The sequence below is a fragment of the Rhododendron vialii genome, chromosome 4a, assembly GCF_030253575.1.
Source record: "Rhododendron vialii isolate Sample 1 chromosome 4a, ASM3025357v1".
Taxonomy (NCBI): Eukaryota; Viridiplantae; Streptophyta; class Magnoliopsida; order Ericales; family Ericaceae; genus Rhododendron; species Rhododendron vialii.
In genome coordinates this window covers 10,423,982-10,447,358 of record NC_080560.1, presented here as the reverse complement: position 1 = coordinate 10,447,358, position 23,377 = coordinate 10,423,982, and the positions used below count along the sequence as shown (strand labels likewise).

The 23,377-nt window shown below is 38.7% G+C and overlaps 1 protein-coding gene and 1 long non-coding RNA gene across 5 annotated transcripts; both read right to left on the bottom strand.

Annotated features, from left to right (window-relative positions):
* Positions 1 to 232: 232 nt before the first annotated feature.
* On the bottom strand, positions 233 to 18,991 carry LOC131323654 (uncharacterized). Its single transcript, XM_058355503.1, has 20 exons — positions 18,640 to 18,991; positions 15,682 to 16,827; positions 13,304 to 13,363; positions 12,842 to 13,156; positions 12,502 to 12,706; positions 11,747 to 11,817; positions 11,449 to 11,596; positions 10,644 to 10,744; positions 9,571 to 9,969; positions 9,245 to 9,473; positions 8,863 to 9,008; positions 8,206 to 8,208; positions 7,526 to 7,592; positions 7,422 to 7,438; positions 7,187 to 7,281; positions 5,657 to 5,719; positions 5,467 to 5,517; positions 5,067 to 5,154; positions 3,973 to 4,290; positions 233 to 1,950 (listed from the first exon to the last, which is right to left on the bottom strand). The coding sequence occupies exons 1-20, from the start codon at positions 18,931 to 18,933 to the stop codon at positions 715 to 717; spliced, it is 5,052 nt and encodes a 1,683-aa protein (XP_058211486.1). The 5' UTR covers positions 18,934 to 18,991; the 3' UTR covers positions 233 to 714.
* Positions 6,615 to 10,107, bottom strand: LOC131321987 (uncharacterized). 4 transcript variants are annotated; one of them, XR_009198672.1, is made up of 3 exons: positions 8,504 to 10,107; positions 8,248 to 8,303; positions 6,615 to 8,102 (listed from the first exon to the last, which is right to left on the bottom strand). It is a non-coding gene; the product is annotated as an uncharacterized LOC131321987 (long non-coding RNA). The 4 variants fall into 4 exon arrangements; XR_009198673.1 differs by having other exon boundaries at positions 6,615 to 8,303; positions 8,504 to 8,572; positions 8,670 to 10,107; XR_009198670.1 differs by having other exon boundaries at positions 6,615 to 8,303.
* Positions 18,992 to 23,377: the final 4,386 nt, after the last annotated feature.

Here is a 23,377-nt window from a genome sequence, read left to right as displayed (position 1 = left end):
CTTCAAGCATGTTCAGGGTGTAAAAGCTCATCCTGTTAAGTATCCTCGAAAAGTAAATTCCAATTTTAATTTCTTCTATAACAGTTGTAGCCGTTGAAGATACGGTTGCTCTGTTTTTTTCCTTTTACTTCTACTGCATAGGGAGTCATGAAGGAATTTACTGCTTAATTAGGTGATTTGCTTCTCTCCCTTCGACTAGATAAATTATCGGAAGCAGTATGACATATTCGTACATCACAAGTACAATATTATATAATGAAATTTACGTCTTCCCCAGAAATGGTATCACAATCCTCAAACTGGAAAATGGCCAGTAGATACCATGGTCAACGACTTAACCCAATTCAATTTTTAGGATGACTAATTCTAAACATCATACTTTGATCAAGTGCGTAAATCCACTACCAAATTCATGAAGAACTCGGGGAGATACAGGTTTTGATAGAAGATATTCTGACGTTATGTTGAAGAGATCATGCCTTTTGATCCATATCCGCCTTGTCTGGATGTGGCTCTGTAGAGCAGCCGTGTCCTTGGAATAAGTTAGTTTCCTGCATAAGCATTGTGGAATTTACTATTTTGAGTTGAATAAAAAATCAACACTGCACCCGTTATCACTCCAATTATCATATCTAAAGGATAAATCTGAAATGGAAATAACTGCATGCCAACAAATCCGAAATGGAAAACTGAAGCTTTCATTTTCAGAATGCTTCAGCTAATAATTTCTCCCTTCAACTCCTTGCCGCTTTGTTCTCCCTCCAGAGCCTGCTTATCCCCTCCCATGAGATCACATGCTTCGGATTCTAACTTGGCACTCCGCATCTTCTTTACGAATTTGTCACAAAGCTCTGTTGGTATACAACCCTTTTCCTTCAGTAATTCAATATACTCTTCTGCCGCTTCTATGCTTCCCTTCCCTTTCAAATATTCTAGACAAGCAGCCACAGTGGCAATCTTTGCCTTCCATCCCGGATGACTCACCACAATTGCTTTCTTCATAGTCTCCAAACCCTTTTCACCCTCACCATTTTCATGATATCCAGCTGCCAGGTGCTGCCATATGGCCGCGATTGGCTCCACACCACTCTCAAAGAGCCTGTTTATAATCAATTCAGCATTTCCTAAAAGACCCTTTCTGCAAAAAGCACTGATAAGAACGTTTGGAACTCGAGAATCAAAATGCTCCTTCACAGCTTCCCATTCCTCCAATATCTTTTCTGCGCCGTCAAGGTCGTCTAACTTTACTAGTGAGCTAATCATATTAATATAGCTCATATTGTAGATTCTCCCGGATGTCTTGTACAGTTGCCATATCCGGTACACTTCCTCCTTGTTCCCAATGCTTGCATACAATGAGAGTATAACTTCGTAAGCAAACCTTCTCTCCTTACCCCAAACAAGTTGCTCTGACTTTTTTAGCATTGATGAAGCCTTTTCTACTGCACCAGCTTTCAAGTAACCATTTGCTACCACAACATACGCATTCCAGCTCATAGTGACCAAAGGGTCGGCTTCCATCTTCATCAGAAGCTTCTCCATTCCATCTAAATCAGAAGCATATGCATATGCGTTTAACCGAGTATTATATGTGAATTTGTCACAAGCTATGCCCTTCTCTTCCATCTCTTGCATCAGGGAATCTAGTTTGTCATGATTTCCCATGTCTGAGTAGAGCTTCAGCATGACATTATAAGTAAGTGCTGTTTTAGCAAAGCCCAGCTCCCTCATCTTCTGCATGACGGCTTCTGTTTTCTCTACGTTTTTTGCACGGGCAAAGCAGTTTAACAGAGCACCATACACATGTACGCCTATTAAAGTGATAGGAATGTTACTAAAATACTTCTCTGCTTGCTCTAGGCCGTGTACCTTCGATATCAAATCCAACCTCACCGCAACATCTCCAGGTAGCAGATCAAGAAATCTTTTATCGCTCATCCATTCAGATACCTGACAATGATAATAAGAAACATAAAATGACAGAAAACTTGAAAACTGAACATGCTATGAGAAATGAACTTAGTAATTTTGAATATACATTAGAGAATCTAATACTATACTTTCAGAATCTGTAAGAAGATATGGTTGGATTTGCATAATGGGACAAATCACGTAATGGTCAAATTCAATTGTAGCCAAACTGTTTTCTTTTATAAATCGTGCAGTCCTTGTTTATAATTGCTAGTTCACAAGTCACAACTACACTTTTTATTTAAAACCCACTCCACTACTTGACTCAAACCTATATGAAATATCATTTGCTCAAATCAAAGGAGACTCATACTAATGTTTACTCTAATTTCTCTCTTAAAATTTCCAACTAATGAAACTTCTACTCCAATTCATGCCTAATGGGTTTAGCCATTGAAGGGTTCTCTATTAATGGGGCTTTTACTCAAATTCTGAGTAAAGGACTGGAAATGTCTTCCAAGATAAGGGTTGGCAACAAGCCGAGCCGAGCTTTGACGTGTTCAAGCACGACTCGTTTAGTGTCGAGCTGTTCAAGTTCGGTGCGTTTACTAAAGAAGCCTCTAAACATAAGCCCTGGCCCCTGCCTCTACAAACAAGCCAGAGTTTCAACTAACTTGAGCTAGGCTCGTTTACTAAATGAGCAGCTCGAGTAGTTCACTGATGAAAAAACCAAGCTGAGCAGAGCCTCGAGCTGCTCGCCAACAGCTCGGTTACATAAATTCAATAATCAAAATCCTTTGTTGAGTAAATCGCCAACAGCTCGAATAGTTTCAACAGTTGCTAGTGTTTACTCTTTTTTTTTGATTGGCATTCCTTGCGTTTATTACACAAGCCTCTATAGATGAGCCGAGCCTCTAAAAACGAGCTGAGTTACAACTAACCCTAGCTCGGCTCAGTCAAAAAAAATTAATGCTTGGATGCCATTTTGAAAAAAAAATTCCAATTCAAAAAACACTCGTTACCCTTACTTTCAATCATTAATCTCATTTCTCTCTCCAAAGTCCAATTATTATTTTTATTTCTCTCTTCTAAGAGCTCGTTCCAGAAACGAAATAAGAACTTATTTTTTGTGTAATAAGAAGGCTTGTTCCTGAAAATAAGAAGGCTGCTACTTATTTTGGAAGAATTTATATAGGTACCGACCGGCCGGGGAGGGAAATCGTACCGGCAGCCACGCCGGGCCGTCTCCGGCCACGGGACGGCCGATCCGAGCCGTCCAAAAATTCTATAAAAAGAAAACGAGGGAGCCAGCGTGGGAATCAACGGCATCCGAGGTGTATAGAATGCTTGATCCGAGCACCCCTTTTCCGTGTAGGGTGCTTGATCATATATACACGGAAAATTGGTGCTCGGATCAAGCACCCTACATACCTCGGATGCCGTTGATTCCTGCGCGGGCCCCCTCGTTTTTTTTTTTAGAATTTTTGGACGGCTCGGATCGACCGTCCGGTGGCCGGATACGGTCCGGCGTGGCCGCCAGTACGATTTCCCTCTGCCGGCACCTATTATCATAGCACCTATTATCATAGCAATAGTCTTATTTTTTGTATAAGGCAACTTCAAACTCAAAAATTATGTGTTTACGCAAATAATTTTCCTACCTCTATGGATCTTGTTTGATAAATCTCATTGAGATCTTTAATACGGTGCAAAAAAATTGAACTTTTTTTTTCCATTTGCATTATTTTTGAGTTTAAAAATGTGAAAGGAACTTTTTATTTGAATTTTGTGGAATGACCCTTCTTATTTTTGAATGAAAAGTGACAAAATAAGTACTAATTTTTTAAAAAGGTTTCCGGAACGAAGCCTAATTACTCCTATGTCCGATCATTACCCTGTTTTATCTCTCCAATCATTACCCAAAAATCAAACTCAAAATTTTTTAAAACATCATTCAAACAAGACATAATTAATTAAAACCATTTTGCATTGCTCACTTCCCAGCTAAATACGGTTTCAGCAAATCAACTTGCACGTAAAGAGGGACAGAGAAAGGGATACCTCCAGGGCTTCTTTGAAACGTTTGAATTTCCTGAGTTGCCTGATGGTAACCCTAAGTTCTTCACGCTCCAAGGCTCTTCCTTCTCCCACCCATTGGTCGAGTACTCCTTGAACCGAAAACCCAGGCGTAGGTTTTCCAAATTGTACAAGCCTACGATTCAGAGTGTCTTTTGACGAAGGGGAAGTCACCGTACCGGTGGAGCAAAATAGAACCCTGAAAACCCTAGAAATGCCACATTTACTGTTACGTGAAATTGGTATAGACGATTGGGGAATCTTCTTCATCATCATCATCAAACCACAGGGGGAGAGAGAGAGAGAGAGAGAGAGAGGGTTTTAGCCTTTTAGGTGTTCTTCACTTTTTGTAAATACAGGTTTTGAGGAGATATAATTTATTGGGCCTGTCACTGGAGTTCTCTATTCGGCCCATGTATTCTTGGTAAGGGCTTCTGGAGTTATCAAAACACGTTATTATCCGTCATTTTTAAAATTTTTTTTTTTGGGGAAAATGACAGCTTATGACGTGTTTTGATGTTTAATACATGTCAAGGACATGTTGAGACTATTTGTTAATGCTGAAAATGTCATTTGCGGGTATTAATTATCAAAACACGTCATTGGCCGTCAATTACTCTTCTTTTTTTTTTTACAAAAGTCGGGATAGAAGTCCAAGCAGAACCACTTTTGTGAAAATTATTAGTGGAAAATGACGGTAAATGGTTAATAACGTGTTTTGATAATTAATACTCATCAAGGATATGCTGAGAATATTTGTTAATGCTGAAAATGTCCTTAGCGAGTATTAATTATCAAAACACGTCTTAGGCAGTTATTTTCCCAAATTATTATATACTCCATAGTATATTCTTTTTTTTTAATATATATTTTAAGAATCTACTCAATAAAATCTATTAAACAAAATCTATATTAAACATAAAATTATCCGTTAAAAAAATAATGAAATTAAGTGGAAAAAAATAATTTTTTTGGGGGGGTGTAAATTGTTTGTTATAGGAGAGCGTGGATTGTGTACTTCTACATGAATTGTTTGTTTGGTACTAAGATTCTATGTCAAACTGAGATGCAGGTCTGACCATAATTCTGGAGAACGGTCTTAACAATGTGACGATCGAAACCGACTTGCAAGTTGCAGTAACACTGGTAGTTTGATCAAGGACGGACCTTCAGCTTGACATCATCAACAAAGCTCTGATTGAGGACAGGACTCTAAAATGAGGAGAAGGGTATGGTGGTGACTGAGGGCACACATGAGGAGGAGGATCTGATGGTGTCCATTCAGACAAGCCAATCAAAGTGCGGATAATCTAGCGCATCTTGAAACAAAACATGAGGCGGAGGATCTGGCGGTGACTGAGGACGCACCTCCATCGGTTCGCCACTTTGTTATGGAGGCGTAGGCCGCTACAGGGAATAGCAAGACGCTTTGGCCTTGTTTATTTATGCTTTGTAAACTCTATATTTTCTGTCTGTTACTTTGTGTAAAACTCTATTAGCTTAATCCAATCATTGTTGTTGCACAAAAATCTGAAACAATCTCACCGGAGAACAAAATCATACAAATTATAGGAGAAAAAATTCAAAGTGAGCGAAGAGCAGAAATGGAGAACTCAAAAAACATACTGGAAAACAATAAAAATAAACAGAGTTACTAAAAAAAAAAAACCGAATATAATACAAAACAGTAACGGGTAATTTATAATACTCATAGGAGAATAACAAAGCCCAACTGCACAAAACCCAAACATAACCCAATAAAAAGAATAAACAATTGGTACAGTCCAATGAACGTTGCATATAAAGAAATTTAGGGGTGTCCACGGATCGGTTCCGTGCGGATCGGATTGGAAGCACGGAACCGATTGGAAACCAATCCAATCTGCATGTCGCTGATTGTTGTTCTGCTCATCCGCAAACCGTCCGTGAGTGTGTTTAGTTGGATCGGTTTGGTTGTGGATTGGTCAGTTTGGGCGGTTTGAGCAATCCGCTGGGCAGCCCTATAAAGAATGATCCATAAAGAGCAACGCAAATTTGTGACAATAGTGGGCTTGGGAGGACCTGCTAGCCCATGATATTTTGGTTTTCCAGAAAGAACAGTGGTGAAATTATTTGACTGGGCCTCCTATCCGTCGTTCAAACTGTACGCAAGTGAAATATTAATTAAACATCATCTCACACACACACACACAAAGTGATCAATTTCAGATAACTTCATAATCAATTTCAGCAGCCAAATTGGATACATAACCCTATTAACCCAGACCAAATTCCAACTTTCCAAACTTAAACAAGAGCAAGCCAGAAGATCAATATACCCAGTGCTGCAGTTTCACCAAAACTCAAATTCTGATAGTCAGTGATAATGCATATTGCCAAGTGATTGAAACGAAACAGACCGGAATGGGACTAAGAATCTAATACAGATTAGTATTTGTAATGTCAAACTTGAAACCCACTAGTAAAAAGTAGTATTCTGTTCTGAAATGGCAGACAAAACAAGCAAAACTGAGATTCTTGAAGTAGAAAACTAACAAATTAAGAAACACCATGACAGTGCACAAGAAGCACTCAATTTTCTACCGTTGCATTCACTCATCTTCTTCATCCAATACTTCTTACCACCCTTTCTTTCTATTGCCAACCCAACTGCACCTGTCTTTTTAGTTCAGCCCATTCCTCCTTTTCCTGTATGAGTTGTTTATACTTGCGTGCAAGAGATCATGAAGAAAATGAATAAAGCTATTGAGATAAATATTACAATCGGTGGGGAAAAAATTAACAACCTGCTAACACATGTTTAAGGCATATTTGAGGGAATAAGTATTTGATTCGAGTATTGTACACGTGTCTGTTGTGTGTTGGCGCATTCTGTTGAAGCTCTTTTTGGCACTTCGTGCTCATGGTAAACCACCCTCTTCGTTTTCTGTAACCATCAACGATAGCCCCCCAGCATAACACTATAAGCATCATAATCCAACATCGAGCTAAACACCATACCATGAGTAGGAAAAGAAATACCCAACATCATCATAGAAGGAGCGGAGAGAAGAGATGGCACAATAAAAAATGGTTTTTTTTACTCAGCAGTCAGCACAAGGACCTCAAAGCTACCAGAGACATGGGTATCCAAATAGTGTTCATAGCACAAAAGGGCATGAAAGAAACCATACAAAGAACTGGACATAATAATGATCACCATGTATGCAGTACGAGTGCAAGAGGGACCAATATAGGAGAAGAAGGGGGAGAAGCGACTGGAGCATTCACATCCTCATGATCTCCGTCAAGGCCCTAATGATATTCAAATTCATACTCACGCAAAGTAACTATAAAAAAAAGATGGCGGCAAAATCAAATATTTGCCAAGCGATATGAAGATTATAACCAAAAAAACTACAACTGAAAAGATCATAAATGGCCATGAAACAAACAAAAGGAAACAAAATACCTATTGTAAGACAACAAATTTATGTCCAGAAAACAATAGAAACAGATATTGAGTTGATGTCAAACTTTTTGACCCATGAATGCATACCTTCGTGGGAGTAATAGACAGACACTATGATGGTAGAACGTACAAGTATTGAAATAGCAGAACTGCCCTTTCAAAAGTGTTGCAGAATGCTAATGCAAAATTAAAAACCATAAAATCTGATGGAACAATAAATGCCGGTCCTCCCAACATCCTTCACTAATGGCAAATATATGAATGAAAAGCAGCCAAAAAAAGATTTCGCAAGGTTTAGAGAAACCAAACGTTTTGCCTGATTGATTTCTATCAAGATGGGTTTATTACCAAAAGGAAGAAAGCAATTGACTAGGAAGAGAAGTTAAAAGAGAAAGACGACCTAGCGAAAAAGGGGAGTAATGAGCAATTCAAAAGGAAACGACAAAAGGAAGGCAAGAGAAGAAGAAAATAAGAACTTTGTGTTATGGGCTTGACTTGCTGAGAATGAACTTACAGGTTGTGGGTTACGATCTCTGTCAAGTCTCTCCCTCTCTCCCACTCCCGCTCTCTCTTCAAAGTGTCCAAACAGAAAGCTGTATCAAAAAATCAAAAACTGCTCTTGTTGATACTTTTCCGAGGCAAGTGACTGGTGTAAGCCTGTGATCTGTCCAAAAGGCATTGCCCAAGTAAGCAGTATATTCAACTAGGTATATGAACTATTATGAAGTGTAAATGCAACGTTGAAAATGGAAATTCGGAGTTAGTACCCCCTACATCATGCAATCAAAAAAGTAAAGGAAAAGAAAAACCTGTAGAACTTGCGTGTGATTCAAAGCTGTGGAAAGGTATAGAGCTAGTCATTTCTCTGTGACAATAATAAAAATGAAGTGTTGATTTCATAAGAACATAAATGCTGGATCCCTCCTTGAATTTAAGATTTCATCCATTAATGGCAAAAGTATTATCAAGAAGTAAAAGCATTTCAAGATTTTTCGAAGTATTAGTCCACAAAGTTTGTAAACCAACCCAAAAAAAAACTATTCATGAAGATTTTTTTGACAGTACCTTGTTTCTTCAAGAAGCAACACAAAGCATCATTGCAACTGATGATGTAGGTTAGCTTCATCCATTTTCCTCTATGTTGCCAACATCAACGCAACATAAAAGAATCAGTTTCAAACATTACAAAGGCAACATGAAATACGAAAACATGCACATTTGAGGGTCTTACTCTGTAATTATTGAAAATGGAGTTGGATTTTCACTCTCCCCAACTTAATTACTTCACTCTTTACATACTTTCCTGGCTTTGGATTTTATCAGTTACAAGCCACTCCACCAACTCAGCACCTCAGTTACACACCACTCCTACTTGGTGCCGTATCACAGGTCTTGAGTCCAGCTCATCAACTGAGTCATGTTACCCTGTCATCTCCTTCTGGATTACCTTTGGAGCTGCAATTTTCAACCACGTGCCCAGTGATGACCACTTGCTCTTCCACCACCCCCACATCAAACATCTTAGGATTGATTTCTAATTGAATTACTTTGTTCACCACTTCCCAGACCTCTGTGGTGATCATAACTTTCCATGAAGAAAAAGATAAGCACTTCATTGTAGCATCATCCAGAGCTATTACCTCTCTCCCATCTCTGTCCAATCTTAAAAAAACTTGCAGGCTGCAGCATTCCGAACACTAATGGGCACCCCCTAGCAAGAGAGCCATATGGCTCTTCTCCCAGAATTTGACTCTTCTAGACACCAAGGTTTGATATCCGCAAACCACTTACTGAATCAGCTGAGACTTCCCCCTTTAATCATCGAGTTCATAACAGGAATGGATGGAAAAGTTACAATCACATTAAGACCACCCATGTCTCTTACTTGAATATTTGGGACTCCTTCACAATGCAGAACCTCCTTGATGGACTCCATTGATGGTGGTGAGTGAAGAGTAGCCATTGCACTTCTGTCAAGCAACTCATTCCCACTAACTTCTCCTTCACCTATATTATCTTGGAATTCACTTCTAACCTGTGACCATTTCTGCAAAAGTTCTCCCCATTCCTCCATCGACCTCCTTACAGTTTGTTCTCTGCACCCCAGTTTCTCCTAGTCCATCCTTACTAACTTCTTTGCTGAATAATCTCGACCAGCCCAATTGTTTGCTTCTCCTGAACATCTCAGTACCCCCATGGCTTCCACTCCTGCTAGTTAGTTTGTTTGATGCACCATAAGATGCCATTTTCACCAGTAAATTTTTCTCTCCAATAATGTCATCCAAGAAATTTATCGCGCTTCTCCTGAACATCTCAGTACCCCCATGGCTTCCACTCCTGCTAGTTAGTTTGTTTGACGCACCATAAGATGCCATTTTCACCAGTAAATTTTTCTCTCCAATAATGTCATCCAAGAAATTTATCCCCCCCCCCCAAACTTCCTCCAAAGTTGAAAATCTAATGAAACCAAATTTCGACTGATACCTCTTACTCTTCTTGTTTGCAATGAAAGCATCAACTACTGCCCCATACTTAAAAAAAAAATCTGTAATCACCAAGTGTGGTAAGTTGTCGATATAAATTCTTACAGTACCCCTGATCAGATTAGCATAAGATAATCTCTCTCTCTCTCTCTCTCTCTCTCTCTCTCTCTCTCTCTCTCTCTCTCTCTCTCTCTCTCTCTCTCTCTCTCTCTCTCTCTCTCTCTCTCTCTCGTTTGACTCCATACTTTACATTGTCCTATAGTACTGCAAACTCAAACTCAAAACCCATGAGAGTGAGAGTGAGTACAATTACCAAAGATGTTATCAAGAACAATACTCAAACTTGTTCATCCACATTGTAGAAAAATGTTGATTCCATTTTTACTCCTTCCTAAGATTAAAGACAATAGGCTGAAATAAACGTTTGACCTTTACGGCTTTACCATAAGTAGAGTATATCCAAATAACATCCCTCGCATCAATCAATCCACAAAATAATACTTACACTAAGGAAACCAAAACACTCTCTCTCTCTCTCTCTCTCTCTCTCTCTCTCTCTCTCTCTCTCTCTCTCTCTCTCTCTCTCTCTCCCTCTCTCTCGCTCCCTCCCTCTCTCTCGCTCCCTCCCTCTCTCTCTCTCTCTCTCTCTCTCTCTCTCTCTCTCTCTCTCTCTCTCTCTCTCTCTCTCCATTTAGTCCCTCTAGTTTGACTCCATACTTTACATTGTCCCATAGTATTGCAAACTCAAACAACCCAACCCCACCCCCCCGCCCCACATTTAGTCCCTCTAGTTTGACTCCATACTTTACATTGTCCCATAGTACTGCAAACTCAAAACCCATGAGAGTGAGTAAGCAACTAAGCACAATTAACAAAGATTTTTTTCAAGAACAACACTAAAACTTATTCATCCACATTGTAGAAAAATGTTGATTCCATTTTTACTCCTTCCTACGATTGAAGACAATAGACTGAAATAACCTTTAGTCCTTTACCAAAAGTAGAGTATATCCAAATAATATCCCTCACATCAATCACTCCATGAAATCAAACTTACACTAAGTAAAGCAAAATCAGATCTTCAAGGATGATCTCACGAAAATATACAAGTCAAAATGGTTCACAAAATCAGCACCTTCCTTTGAAAAATCTTATGCCAAAAAAAGTGTGTAGAAATAAGCTTCACAAAGGTTCCTCCAATTCAAATGAATGCAAGAAAAATATAGAGGCTAATGCTAAAACAAATGCCGTTACATGTGATGGGACAATAAGCACTAGTGTTCCCAATGTCCTTCACTAATGTTCAAAATACGTATGAAAAGCAGCCAAAAAATGATTTGCAAGGTTAAAAGAAACCAAACATCTTCCTAATGGTGCCCTCCCTGTGAAATACGTGGGAGTACCTGTAGTCTATACTAAGCCGTCTTTAAGGGATTGCAGTGGGCTCATTACTAAGATTGTTGCTAAGATACAAGGTTGGGCTAGTAAAACTGTATCATATGCTGTTAGGTTGCAACAGAAGTTGACTATCAATAGCTTTCCACAAAGAAGGATCTGGATTTGACACACTGATTTCACTAGGATTTGCAATCACAACAGTAGAGCACAAAGTAAGTGATGCATCCACAAAATTCATACAATTGTTTGCCTTCAATGCATTCTGGACTTGTGTATGCTAGATGACATAGTTTGTCAATCAAGTTTAATTATGACAAAGGAATGGATATTTGAGATCAAAAACGCCAAGGATGCAGGTTAAGCTTCACAGTAGTAATATCAGAAGGCTCATTCATATCATTAGCCATGAGAAATTAAACGAAAGTACCCCCTTTGTGTTTCTTCTAGAGCATGCAAGCTTCCCGGTGATGATATTCAGTAGAGCTGCCACATCCTTGCCTGGGAGAAATGGTTGTTGACAAATGTCGCAGTTGGTGCCCTCACATGTAGCTCTCTCTTCAATCTCTTGTGTTTTCCTTTGACAACTCCTTTAGAGCCTGTTTGCTGGGGTGTTAAAAGAAGGGGATAAGAGAGGGCGAGGGATAAGGGAGGGGGAGGGATAAGGTCCATGACGAAGATGGTGTTTGGTAGGGGGAGAAGGAAGGGGGTAAGGGAGAGGGGGAGAGCTTATGTCCTTGGAGGGGCCTTAGATTGACCCTCAAACCTCTTTGTGTTCCCAATGTAATTATTTAATGAGGGCAATTAAGTAAATTCATACATCATCCACTGTTATCTACATACGCTTATCCACTCATATCAACTACTACTCAAACCAAATATAAGTTAATTCCCCTCATAATATATCCACCCAAAACCTTATCCGTCCGATAAACGAGCCCTTAAGCTGGTCATGTGTAATTGAAGATAGGAGTGTCTTCAGAGCGGGGGCTCAGATCGTGTCCAGTGTCCTAAAAACCTGTTTGGTCCAATTTGTGGCCAAGATTCAGCCAACTCACATTCTCCTAAATCAAGGGCTGGGATCATCCCACCCACCACCTCCCGTCCATCTCTTCCTCCACTGAATATGGAGAGAAGGGAGGAAATAATGGCTTCTCATTTACACGTAAGAGAACAAGACCATACCTGTATCGAACTTAGAAAGGACGATTTGAGGTTTATCTACTTCTACCTTCCTTGCATGGCTGGGTGCTTCAGTCTCCAAGCATTGAGAGATCATTTGGGTGGGAAGTTGCACAACAGGATGACCACTTTTGCAAACGTAACCCTTGCTAAACCGAATCCTTGACCCTTCAAGGACAGAAAAACATTCTTCCACACCCCTCCTACTCTGAATGATCAAGACCCAAACACTACTCAAGAAATGATGGTGCCGGGTGTCTTGATTGAAAATTTGGTTCGTAATTTAAGGGCCAAGATGGTCGGTTATGGAGTAATTGGCGCAAGGTAAAAGAGAATGGCATACATCGTATTTGGATGGAGTGGGTTGGGAAGAATTATTTGTCGCATAGGGTCCCAAATCATGAAGTTGGGGTGATGACTTTTCCTTTCTCCTATGGCATAGGCGTAGACTTGTATCCCAAGGACATAAAGGCTTTGATGGGCTCGGATCCTGTATGAGTCTACGCCTAACCATAGGAGAAAAGAAAAGTCTCCACCCTAACTTTGTGATTTGGGACCTTATGCGACAAATAATTCTTCTCAACCCATTCCATCCAAATACAATGGACGTCATTCTCTTGTACGCGAGCCAATTACTCCATAACCGATCATCTCGGTCCTTAAATCATGAACGTTCTCAATCAAGACACCTGGAACCATCAGTTCTTGATTAGAGTTCGGTTCTTGATCATTCAGAGGAGGAGAGGTGTGGAATAAGGTTTTTTCGCCCCTTGAAGGGCTAAGGATTGTGTTTAGCAAGGGTTACATTTGCAAAAGTTGTAATCCTGTTGTGCAACTTCCCGCCCAAATGACCAAAACTTGGAGACTGTAGCACCCAGCCATGCAAGGAAGGCAGAAGTAGATAAATCTCAAACCGTCCTTTCTAAGTTCGATACAGGTATGGCCATTTTCTCTTACGTGTTCAAGATTAGCCATTGTTTCCTCCCTTCTCTCCATATTTAGTAGAGAAAGAGAGGAAGATGCATGACCAAATGAATGACAAAATTCAATTTCCAACTTAAAATCATTTTTTACAAGCTATTCACATACCTATCCATGTTTAATCAAGCTGATTTTTTAATATTTTTCTCCAAGAATGTTCGAGATCAATGGTTTGAATTATTAATGTCGGTTCGCGATAGACCCACAAAAGGGGAGTGTATGGTTGAGTATATGTTCTAGATCAACAGCTTGAATTATTCCTTGATTGACGTTTTTCGACCGAAAGAGCGAGAACTTACTTACCATCGAGACTTTGGACTACCCAGGCCCTTCTGAATAATTGAACACAACTTTGATTTGGATACATGCATCGGTTGCGTGATAAGATTAAGATGATTAGCAAAACTAACAAGAAAAAACTCCTCAAAGGATATTTGTGCTTTTTGAGATACTCTTACCAAATATGTTCATGGTAAATATCAGCACCAGTCCATACAAAACTGCAATTCTGAGCGTTCGTGTGAGGTACACCGTACACGTATCCGTGTCCATCCCAGTCCTGTCTTTGTCAACCTACTTCCATACGTATTGGGCCAACTATTGGCTAGAAAAAAGGAACAAGAATTTCAAGCCAATCATTTGTCACTACTTTATAACCTAAAAAAAAGGAACAAGAATTTAATACTAACAATGTGGCAGATTTTGATTTGTATTCCAATACCGCTAATCCTGTTTCGAACAGTGAGCATCACATCAGTAGTGATTCTTCAGTCACTGCTGAGCACAGGAAAATGGGGTAAGCAACCTAACAGGCACTTAACTATTCTCCTCCAGAAGTCATGATCCAACCACCCAAAACAAACATAGAAAAACAGTTTTCCAGCTGCCTCCTAGAAACAATCTAGCTGGTGGCCTACTTTTAAGGTGAAACTTACATCCAAGTAATTGTCGAGTATCTCTCTGGGCGGAGGCGAATCACTATTAAAAAGGGATTTGGGGACCCTGCTATGAGCGAAGCACAACAAGCGAGCAAATATTCGGAGGTACTGGGGCACCGCCATGTGGTTCACTCGGGCCACACCCATCGTTACCCTTTTAGAGCATCTCCAGCATTCACTTTTCTCGACTTTTTCTCCGAATTTGAGAAGAAAAAAAACTATATATATTCATCTTTAATGTCCGTATGGTCATAAACTAGGAATTCCTGAGTTTGGTGCAATAGGATAGGAACATCCGAAACAAAACAAAAAGAAAGGAAAAAACGATGTCCATAATCAAACAAGAAGCAAAGGTAGAAGATATTTACATTAACAAACAGGAAGATGCCAAATAACTGGAGTTCACCTTTGAATAGCTCGTATTGATGTATATAACCTTCACGCATGTTCAGGGTGTAAAAGCACATCCTGCTAAATATCCTCGAAAAGTAAATTCCATTTTTTATTTCTTCTATAACAGTTGTAGACGTTGAAGATATGGTTGCTCTGTTTTTTTCCCTTTTACTTCTAATGCATAGGGAGTCATGAAGGAATTTACTGCTTAATTAGGTGATTTGCTTCTCTCCCTTTGACTAGATAAATTATCAGAAGCAGTATGACATATTCATACATCACAAGTACAATATTATATCATGAAATTTACGTCTTCCCCGGAAATGGTATCACAATCCTCAAACTGGAAAAGGGCCAGTAGATACCATGGTCAAGGACTTAACCCAATTCATTTTTTAGAAAGACTAATTCTCAACATCATACTTTGATCAAGTGCGTCAATCCAATACCAAATTCATGAAGAACTCCGGGAGATACAAGTTATCCTAGAAGATATTCTGAAGTTATGTTGAAGAGATCATGCCTCTTGATCCATATCCGCCTTGTCTGGATGTGGCTCTCTAGAGCAGCCGTGTCCTTGGAAGAAGTTAGTTTCTGACATATTGCTCCAAATCACTAGGTTTTTCCTGCATAAGCATTGAGGAATTTTCTATTTTGAGTTGAATAAAAAATCAACACTGCGCACATTATTGCTCCCATTATCATATGTGAAGGATAAATTTGAAATGGAAATACCTCCATGCCAATGAAACCGAAATGGAAACCTAAAGCTTCATTTTCAGAATGACTTCAGCTAATAATTTCTCCCTTCCACTCCTTACCGCTTTGTTCTCCCTTCGGAACCTGCTTATCCCCTCCCATGTGATCATGTGCATTGGATTCTAACTTGGCACTCCGCAACGAATTTGTCGCAAAGCTCCGTTGGTATACAACCCTTTTCCTTCAGTAATTCAATAAACTCTTCTGCCGCTTCTATGCTTACCTTCCCTTTCAAATATTCTAGACAAGCAGCCACAGTTGCAAGATTTGCCTTCCATCCCGGATGACTCGCCGCAATTGCTTTCTTCATCGTCTCCAAAGCCTTTTCACCCTCACCATTTTCATGATATCCAGCTGCCAAGTGCTGCCATATGGCCGCGATCGGCTCCATGCCACTCTCCATGAGCCTGTTTACAATCAATTCAGCATTTCCTAAAAGACCCTTTTTGCAAAAAGCACTGATAAGAACGTTTGGAACTCGAGAATCAAAATTCTCCTTCACAGCTTCCCATTCCTCCAATATCTTTTCTGCGCTGTCAAGGTCGTCTAACTTTACTAGTGAGCTAATCATATTAATATAGCTCATATTGTAGATTCTCCCGGATGTCTTGTACAGTTGCCATATACGGTACACTTCCTTCTTGTTCCCAATACTTGCATACAATGAGAGTATAACTTCGTACGCAAACCTTCTCTCCTTACCCCTAACGAGTTGCTCTGACTTTTTTAGCATTGATGAAGCCTTTTCTACTGCACCAGCTTTCAAGTAACCATTTGCTACCACAACATACGCATGCCAGCTCATAGTGACCACAGGGTCAGCTTCCATCTTCATCAGAAGCTTCTCCATTCCATCTAAATCAGAAGCATATGCATATGCATTTAACCGAGTATTATATGTGAATTTGTCACCAGCTATGCCCTTCTCTTCCATCTCTTGCATCAGGGAATCTAGTTTGTCATGATTTCCCATGTCTGAGTAGAGCTTCAGCATGACATTATAAGTAAGTGCTGTTTTAGCAAAGCCCAGCTCCCTCATCTTCTGCATGACGGCTTCTGTTTTCTCTACGTTTTTTGCATGGGCAAAGCAGTGTAACAGAGCACCATACACATGTACGCCTATTAAAGTGATAGGAATGTTACTAAAATACTTCTCTGCATGCTCTAGGCCGTGTACCTTCGATATCAAATCCAACCTCACCGCAACATCTCCAGGTAACAGATCAAGAAATCTTTTATCGCTCATCCATTCAGATACCTGACAATGATAATAAGAAACATGAAATGACAGAGAAAACTTGAAAACTTTTTTTTGATAAGTGAACATGCTATGAGAAATGAACTTTGTAATTTTGAATATACATTAGAGAATCTAATACTATACTTTCAGAATCTGTAAGAAGAGATGGTTGGATTTGCATAATGGGACATATCACGACATGGTCAAATTCAATTGAAGCCAAACTTGTTTTCTTTTATAAATCTTGCAGTCCTTGTTTATAATTGCTAGTTCACAACTACACAACAATCTCGAGGCATCATACTTTGCTGTTATAGATAATCCACTATGTTAACCATTGCCCAAAAGTGTCTCAAGACAGCTAGATTACTTGGGGGTACTTTTTCGGATAAGCTGCATTGCTATTTAATAATCAAATGTCTATGGAAGATCATTCCCTGTAAACACAATATCAGCAATTCACAAACCTTAGTAGCAAGGTTCTTCTGTTAGGCAGCCGTGGATGAATTTACCCCATAACCTCGGTCCCTAAGGACGGACCGAGAGGATGGGACCAAACAACTGCCCTTCCCAGTTTTCAAATTTTTATTAGGATTATAGTTTTTTCTCAAAAACATCAAAATTACATAAGCTCGCCCACCCAACATACTTGTGGACAATCCAACACCCTCCCAACCAATAGTTTTTGGCAAAATAATATTAATTTTAGCAATATTTTTAATTTTTTATAATATAAAATTTCCTTTAAAATGAATAGGGATGCACAAAATTGTATGAAGTTATGACAACAAATTACCGTATCTTAGTAATTGAATAGATCGATCAAAAATATATATGCTAATCTTTTTGTTAGTATCTCTTTAGTCTGTATTGATAAAACCAATATTGCCTTTCATATGTTAAAATAAATAATTAACGTGCCAACCCAAGTTTGGAATTCTGCGTCTGTCACGGTCCTGCGCTTCAAATTAAGAACCTCCCAGGAACCTCACTCTTATCATCTATTGAGAAAAGAACACGTTCGAATTAGGATAAAACCTCCAAAGCATATGAATCCCAAAAGAAATAAGAGAATAGCAACTACAAAAGAGAAAAAGTAGCAAAGTAGCAAAGATACTCGAAAAACATTTACCCAAATCTACTAAGTACTTAGTATAAATGCAAGATTTACTTATTTTGCTAGAAAAAAAAATATTGCAATTGACTCTATCTATTAGCTAAGAAGCACAGATACGGATACGGGATATGAATATACGATATGGATATGTAGATACGTGATTTTTCCAAAAAGATGAATACGATACGTTGGGAGATACATTGAATATAAAAGTAAATAAAGAATATATTATATGTAATTTTTAATTCTTAAAATTCCATTAATGATTAAAGTTTTCCATTACACAAGTTCACATGCCGAGAGAGATATTTACATATAGTTATATATATAACTGTATCTATACAGTTATATATATACACTAATACACACGCAACGAGAGAGAGACGAGATACTTACAAGGTTGTCGAGAGAAATGAAAGACGAGAGAGAGGATATCGTCGGTGTGTTTTTTGGTGTCAATTGGCAGGGGAAAATGAAAAATATAGTCCTTGCGATTACATCTTTTTTTTTTTTTTTTAATCGGCATTCCTTACGTTTACTAAAGGAGGCTCATCCAAGCCGAGCCTCTACAAAATGAGTCGAGTTACAACTAACCCAAGCTCGGCTCGGTCAAATAATTAAATAATTAAAACCGTATTGCAGCGCTCACTTCCCAGCTAAAGAAGGTTTCAGCAAATCAACTTGTACGTAAAGAGAGACAGAGAAAGGGATACCTTCAGGGCTTCTTTGAAACGTTTGAATTTCCTGAGTTGCTTGATGGTAACCCTAAGATCTTCACGCTCCAAGGCTCTTCCTTCTTCCACCCATTGGTCGAGTACTCCTTGAATCGAAAACCCAGGCGTAGGTTTCCCAAATTGTACAAGACTACGATAAAGAGTGTCTTTTGACGAAGAGGGAGTCACCGTACCGGTGGTGCAAAATAGGACCCTGAAAACCCTAGAAATGCCACATTGACTGGTACGTGAAATTGGTATACACGATTGGGGAATCTTCATCATCATCATCATACCACAGCCCACAGGGAGAGAGAGAGAGCGAGAGAGCGAGGGTGTTTTAGGTGGTGTTCAGTTCCTGTAAATACAGGTTTTGAGGAGATTTAAATTTATTGGGCCTGTCAGTGGAGTTCTCTACTCGGCCCATGTAGTCTTTGGTCTGGACTTCGGGATAGAAGTTTTTTTTTTTTTTTTTTCAATCAAGAGGAGGGGATAGGGGGAGGGATTCTGCAATTTTCAGCAATAAGACTTAAACCCAGGCCAACCCCTTGGGATAGAAGTTCAAAGTGTGAATTGTGTACAAAAGGAATTCAATAAATGTGAATTGTCTGTTATAGAGAATGTGAATTGTTGTATATGGGTATGAATTTTGTAACGTGTGAATTGTTGTATAAGGACATGAATTGTATACAACAGAAGTTCAAAGGGTGCGACTTGTCCATTATAGTGGATGTGAATTGCCTATTATAAGGTGTGAATGGTAAATTTTGCATTTTAGTGTGTGAATTATCTATTTCGGAGAGTGAATTGTGTAGAGAGGGCGTGAATTCTGCATTTGAGGGGTGTGAGTATTTTCATTTTGGATGATGTGAATTGTTTAGAAGGGGTGTGAATTATTCGTTAAGGGAAATAAAATAACTTCTTTTTTTTTACGTATACATAATTTCATATTCAAGATAAATCTTGTTTGAAAGATCTCGTTGAGTATGTTCCAGAAACTTTTATTTTTAATTTTTGCAAAATTAGATATGCACAATAAAAGTTATAATTGTTTAAAGTTTTAGCTATATATTTATGTAGGTATATGTATGGATAAGTACATATACAAGTAAACATGTGACAAATCTAGAGACAGAAAAGGTTATGATTAAAAAATATTATTTGGTGGTTTTCAAACAATATTCCACCGCTCATCAAATGTCGAATGCTAATTTGTTTCTCAAATCACTAACAAAAAGTAACGGGTATGATCGATACATGAATTGAGACACTACAATGTAATATTCCTTCCGCATTGAATAATTTTTCCTAGTACTAAGTGTGTAGGTGTTGACATTCCGAAAAACTCTAGCATATTCTAGATGTTTTTCTCGAGCATTCTAGAGAACTTGCGATGTTTTTTAAAGTATCCAAAAGTTTTTGAAAAATCCTATAAGAATTGGTGATGATCTTTAACACTCAATTGATGTTGGTGAGTGAAGAGCAAGCAACTCGTTCTCACTTCTCACTAACTTTTCCTTCACCTTTATTATCTTGGAATTTGCTTCTGCCTGTGACCACTTTTGCAAAGGTTCTCTCCATTCTTCTTACATAGACTTCGTTACCCTTCGTTCTCTGCACCCCAGTTTCTCCTTCCTTACTACCTTCTTTGCTGAATAATCTCGACTAGCCCAACATTGCGCTTCTCCTAAACATCTTCGTACCCCATGATTCCCACTCCTGCTAGTTAGTTTGTTTGATGCACCATAAGATGCCATTTTCACCAGTAAATTTTTCTTTCTAATAATATGTCATCCAAGATATTTATTGCCACCAAGCTTCCTCCAGAGTTGAGAATCTATTGAAATCAAATTTCGACAGCCTCAAGAGTGCGAAAGGAGACGACCCTCTTCAACAACCTCATAAAATTCAACACTGGCTCTTCTGATGCCCGCAAGCCGACCGTGTTGTTCTCGAGCAATTCTGAAACTTTTAACCAAGATTTGAATCCATCTATAATTTCCATCTAGTTTGTAACTAAACATCTAAAACACAACAGAAGTGAAATTCTTGAGAGACAGATTAAGAATCAAAAGAAAAGTTGTGTTAGGTAAAAGAAAACCTGGGGATTCATTAATTGTGTTCTCCACCTATGTTCCACCCCTACCAGAACCCTTGCACTCTCAGATTAGAGCAGCCTCAGTATACCTCTTACTACTAAGTGATCGTGCGAAGTAGCAATCAAGCGGTATGGTGCGACTCATCCAGACCTCTAAAGACACGTGACGTGGAAATTCTGCAACGTAAGACTTAAATTCTTTTACCAATTTGAATTACTCAAATCATGACTCAATTTTTTAATCATGACTTAATTTTTTTATTTTTTGTAATTTCAACATTAATAAAGACAAAAGGGGTGTCAATGGAGAAAATAATAAAGCTTTTGAAGCAAATTCAAGTAAAACTAAGAGTTAGAAAGTACCCTTTTTTGTTTCTGCTGGAGCACGCAAGCTTCACAGTGATGGCATTCAGTAGAGCTCCCACATCCCTGTCAAGGAGAAATGATTGTTGACGAATGTCGCAGTTGGTGCCCATACATGTACCTCTCTTCAATTTCCTACGTTTGCCTTTGAAAACTCATTTAAGTTGGTCATGTGTAATTTGGGATCCTATGCGCCAAATAATTCTTCCCAACCCACTCCATCCAAATACAATGGACACCATTCCCCTTGTACCTCGCGCCAATTACTCTTCGATCGACCATCTAGACCCTTAAATTATGAACCAATATTTCAATCAAGACATTTGGCACCATCAGTTCTTGAGTAGGGTTCGGTTCTTGATCATTTAGAGGAGGAGGGGTGTGGAATAAGGTTTTTCCGTCCTTGAAGGGCCAAGGATTGGGTTTAGGAAGGTTTCCTTGCTTTTGGAGGGAAAGGTTGTTAGAGTTAGTTGCTATGAAACTGTTGGGTATACAAACTAATTGTTTCGGATCACGTAGAGCTTTCACTCCAATGACAAAAAGGAGTGTTGGAAGATAAGGCTAACCAATTCCAATTCAAGACAATTACATATTCAATTTCCACCAGAGTAGCGTACTCGTGAACATTTCTTCATTCATTTCTAGTAGAAATAAGATTGATAAATATGTGAAACACATGTGGGTATTTCATTAGTTTATCATGTCTCTTTTGCCCACTTAATTGTTGGGAGTTCCAATGTACATACCTTTTTCTAAGGCTATTACTAATGAATCTACGGATTTCATTTTGATACCACTATGTGTACCTATGAGAGATTAAGTGTTGCATAGAGGCTTACTGCGGTGTATATCTAGTTGTGCCTATGGAATAGAGTGGTTGCGTGGACTTGCTTTTCTATATTGGGAAGTGTATTATTCTTGTTCTTGTTCTCGTGAGCTGTGATGAGTCTATGTTGATTGTAGTACGAATGATTATAACAAATTAAACTTGCTTCTTTTGCTCTTTTTATATGTTAAATAATGCCTTTCCCCAATGTTTGAAGATAAGAAATCTGTGTAAGTTATAGACCAAGCACGATAATGTTCAAAATCACCCCATGTATTTGGAAAATGCAAAGGTGTGCCTAAAATTCATGGTCCTTGTAGAGGAATGAAATAGAGCATGCGAAGTATAATTGTCCTGGAACATTGCAATACAACTCACATCAGTACTTCAAGAGCAATGCTCAAGAAGGTATTCACAGAAAACAATAATGTTGTATTATATATATGTCGGTCCTAATTTTTATACGAACGTTAGTTAAATTATATCCATGCATCTAATTTTTACGCATCTACATCCATTGACAAATTGAGTCTTCCATGATAGTAATGATTTGTTAACGTAACAAACAACCTTTCGATATTACCAATAACGCAAAATTAGTTTACTCAACAAACGCCCCAAGAGAAACCATGCAACCACCCAACTTCTTTTCTTAATCACCAATATTGATCAGCAAATAAGATTGTAACACCTTCAGTACTTCAAGAGCAACGCTCCTATCGTAACACGGATGTGTAGGTCTCATGTTCAATCGTGTGAATCTTAAACATATTTTGTGAGAATCCTAACATATTTTTGTCGAGTGTGGCTCTTAAATGGTGCATCAAATTGTGCACTTCTAGAAGGCGTTTTATATAGTTGTCGCAGAGCGACAACAAAACAAAGCTTTGAAGAGGCATTGTTTGGTGTGCCTAATCTGTTGATTGCCATTGGAAGGCTTCCCCTTGTACCTATAAATCTGTAGCTTGCTTCTAGTAGTAGTGAGAAAGCTATGAGGATAGAGAACCAGAGAGTGAGAGAGGGAGTAGACTGAGTTGAGCTCGGAGTGAGTCCACCTCCTTCAAAAGCTTTTTGTAATCTATTATTGCAGGCAATTCAATAATAGATGAAATTTTCTCTCCATGTTTTAAGTTGTTTGTGTGTTTGGTTTGATTCTCGAAGCATAAGAATTACATGAGGGGAGGGAACAATGCTTTATATATATATTTATTGGAGTATTGCTTAATCAAATTTCTGATCCAACACTCTAATAGTTTCATTGTGAGGATTATTTGAGATGTTGCTCCATTTCATCAACACCACATCTAAGCCTCGGACATGTTGGCCAAGATTGCTTGTGAAGAAAACTCGTTAGTTTTTCATTTTCATCCTAGTTGTCTTTCATACCTTGGAAAACACAATGACCATAATGCTACAAAATAGACTTCCCAACATACTCTTTCCAGCTTAGA

Bases quoted from the DNA above. Each gene is read 5' to 3' on its own strand.
- LOC131323654 (XM_058355503.1), bottom strand. From the start codon at position 18,933: ATGATGATGATGATGAAGATTCCCCAATCGTGTATACCAATTTCACGT. The intron at 10,745-11,448 runs GTCAACTTCTGT...TTGAGTTTGCAG, and splicing joins TTTGTGGAAAGCTATTGATA to TACTATGGGACAATGTAAAG. The intron at 9,970-10,643 runs GTAAAGTATGGA...TTTTTTTTTAAG, and splicing joins TTGCAATACTATGGGACAAT to TATGGGGCAGTAGTTGATGC.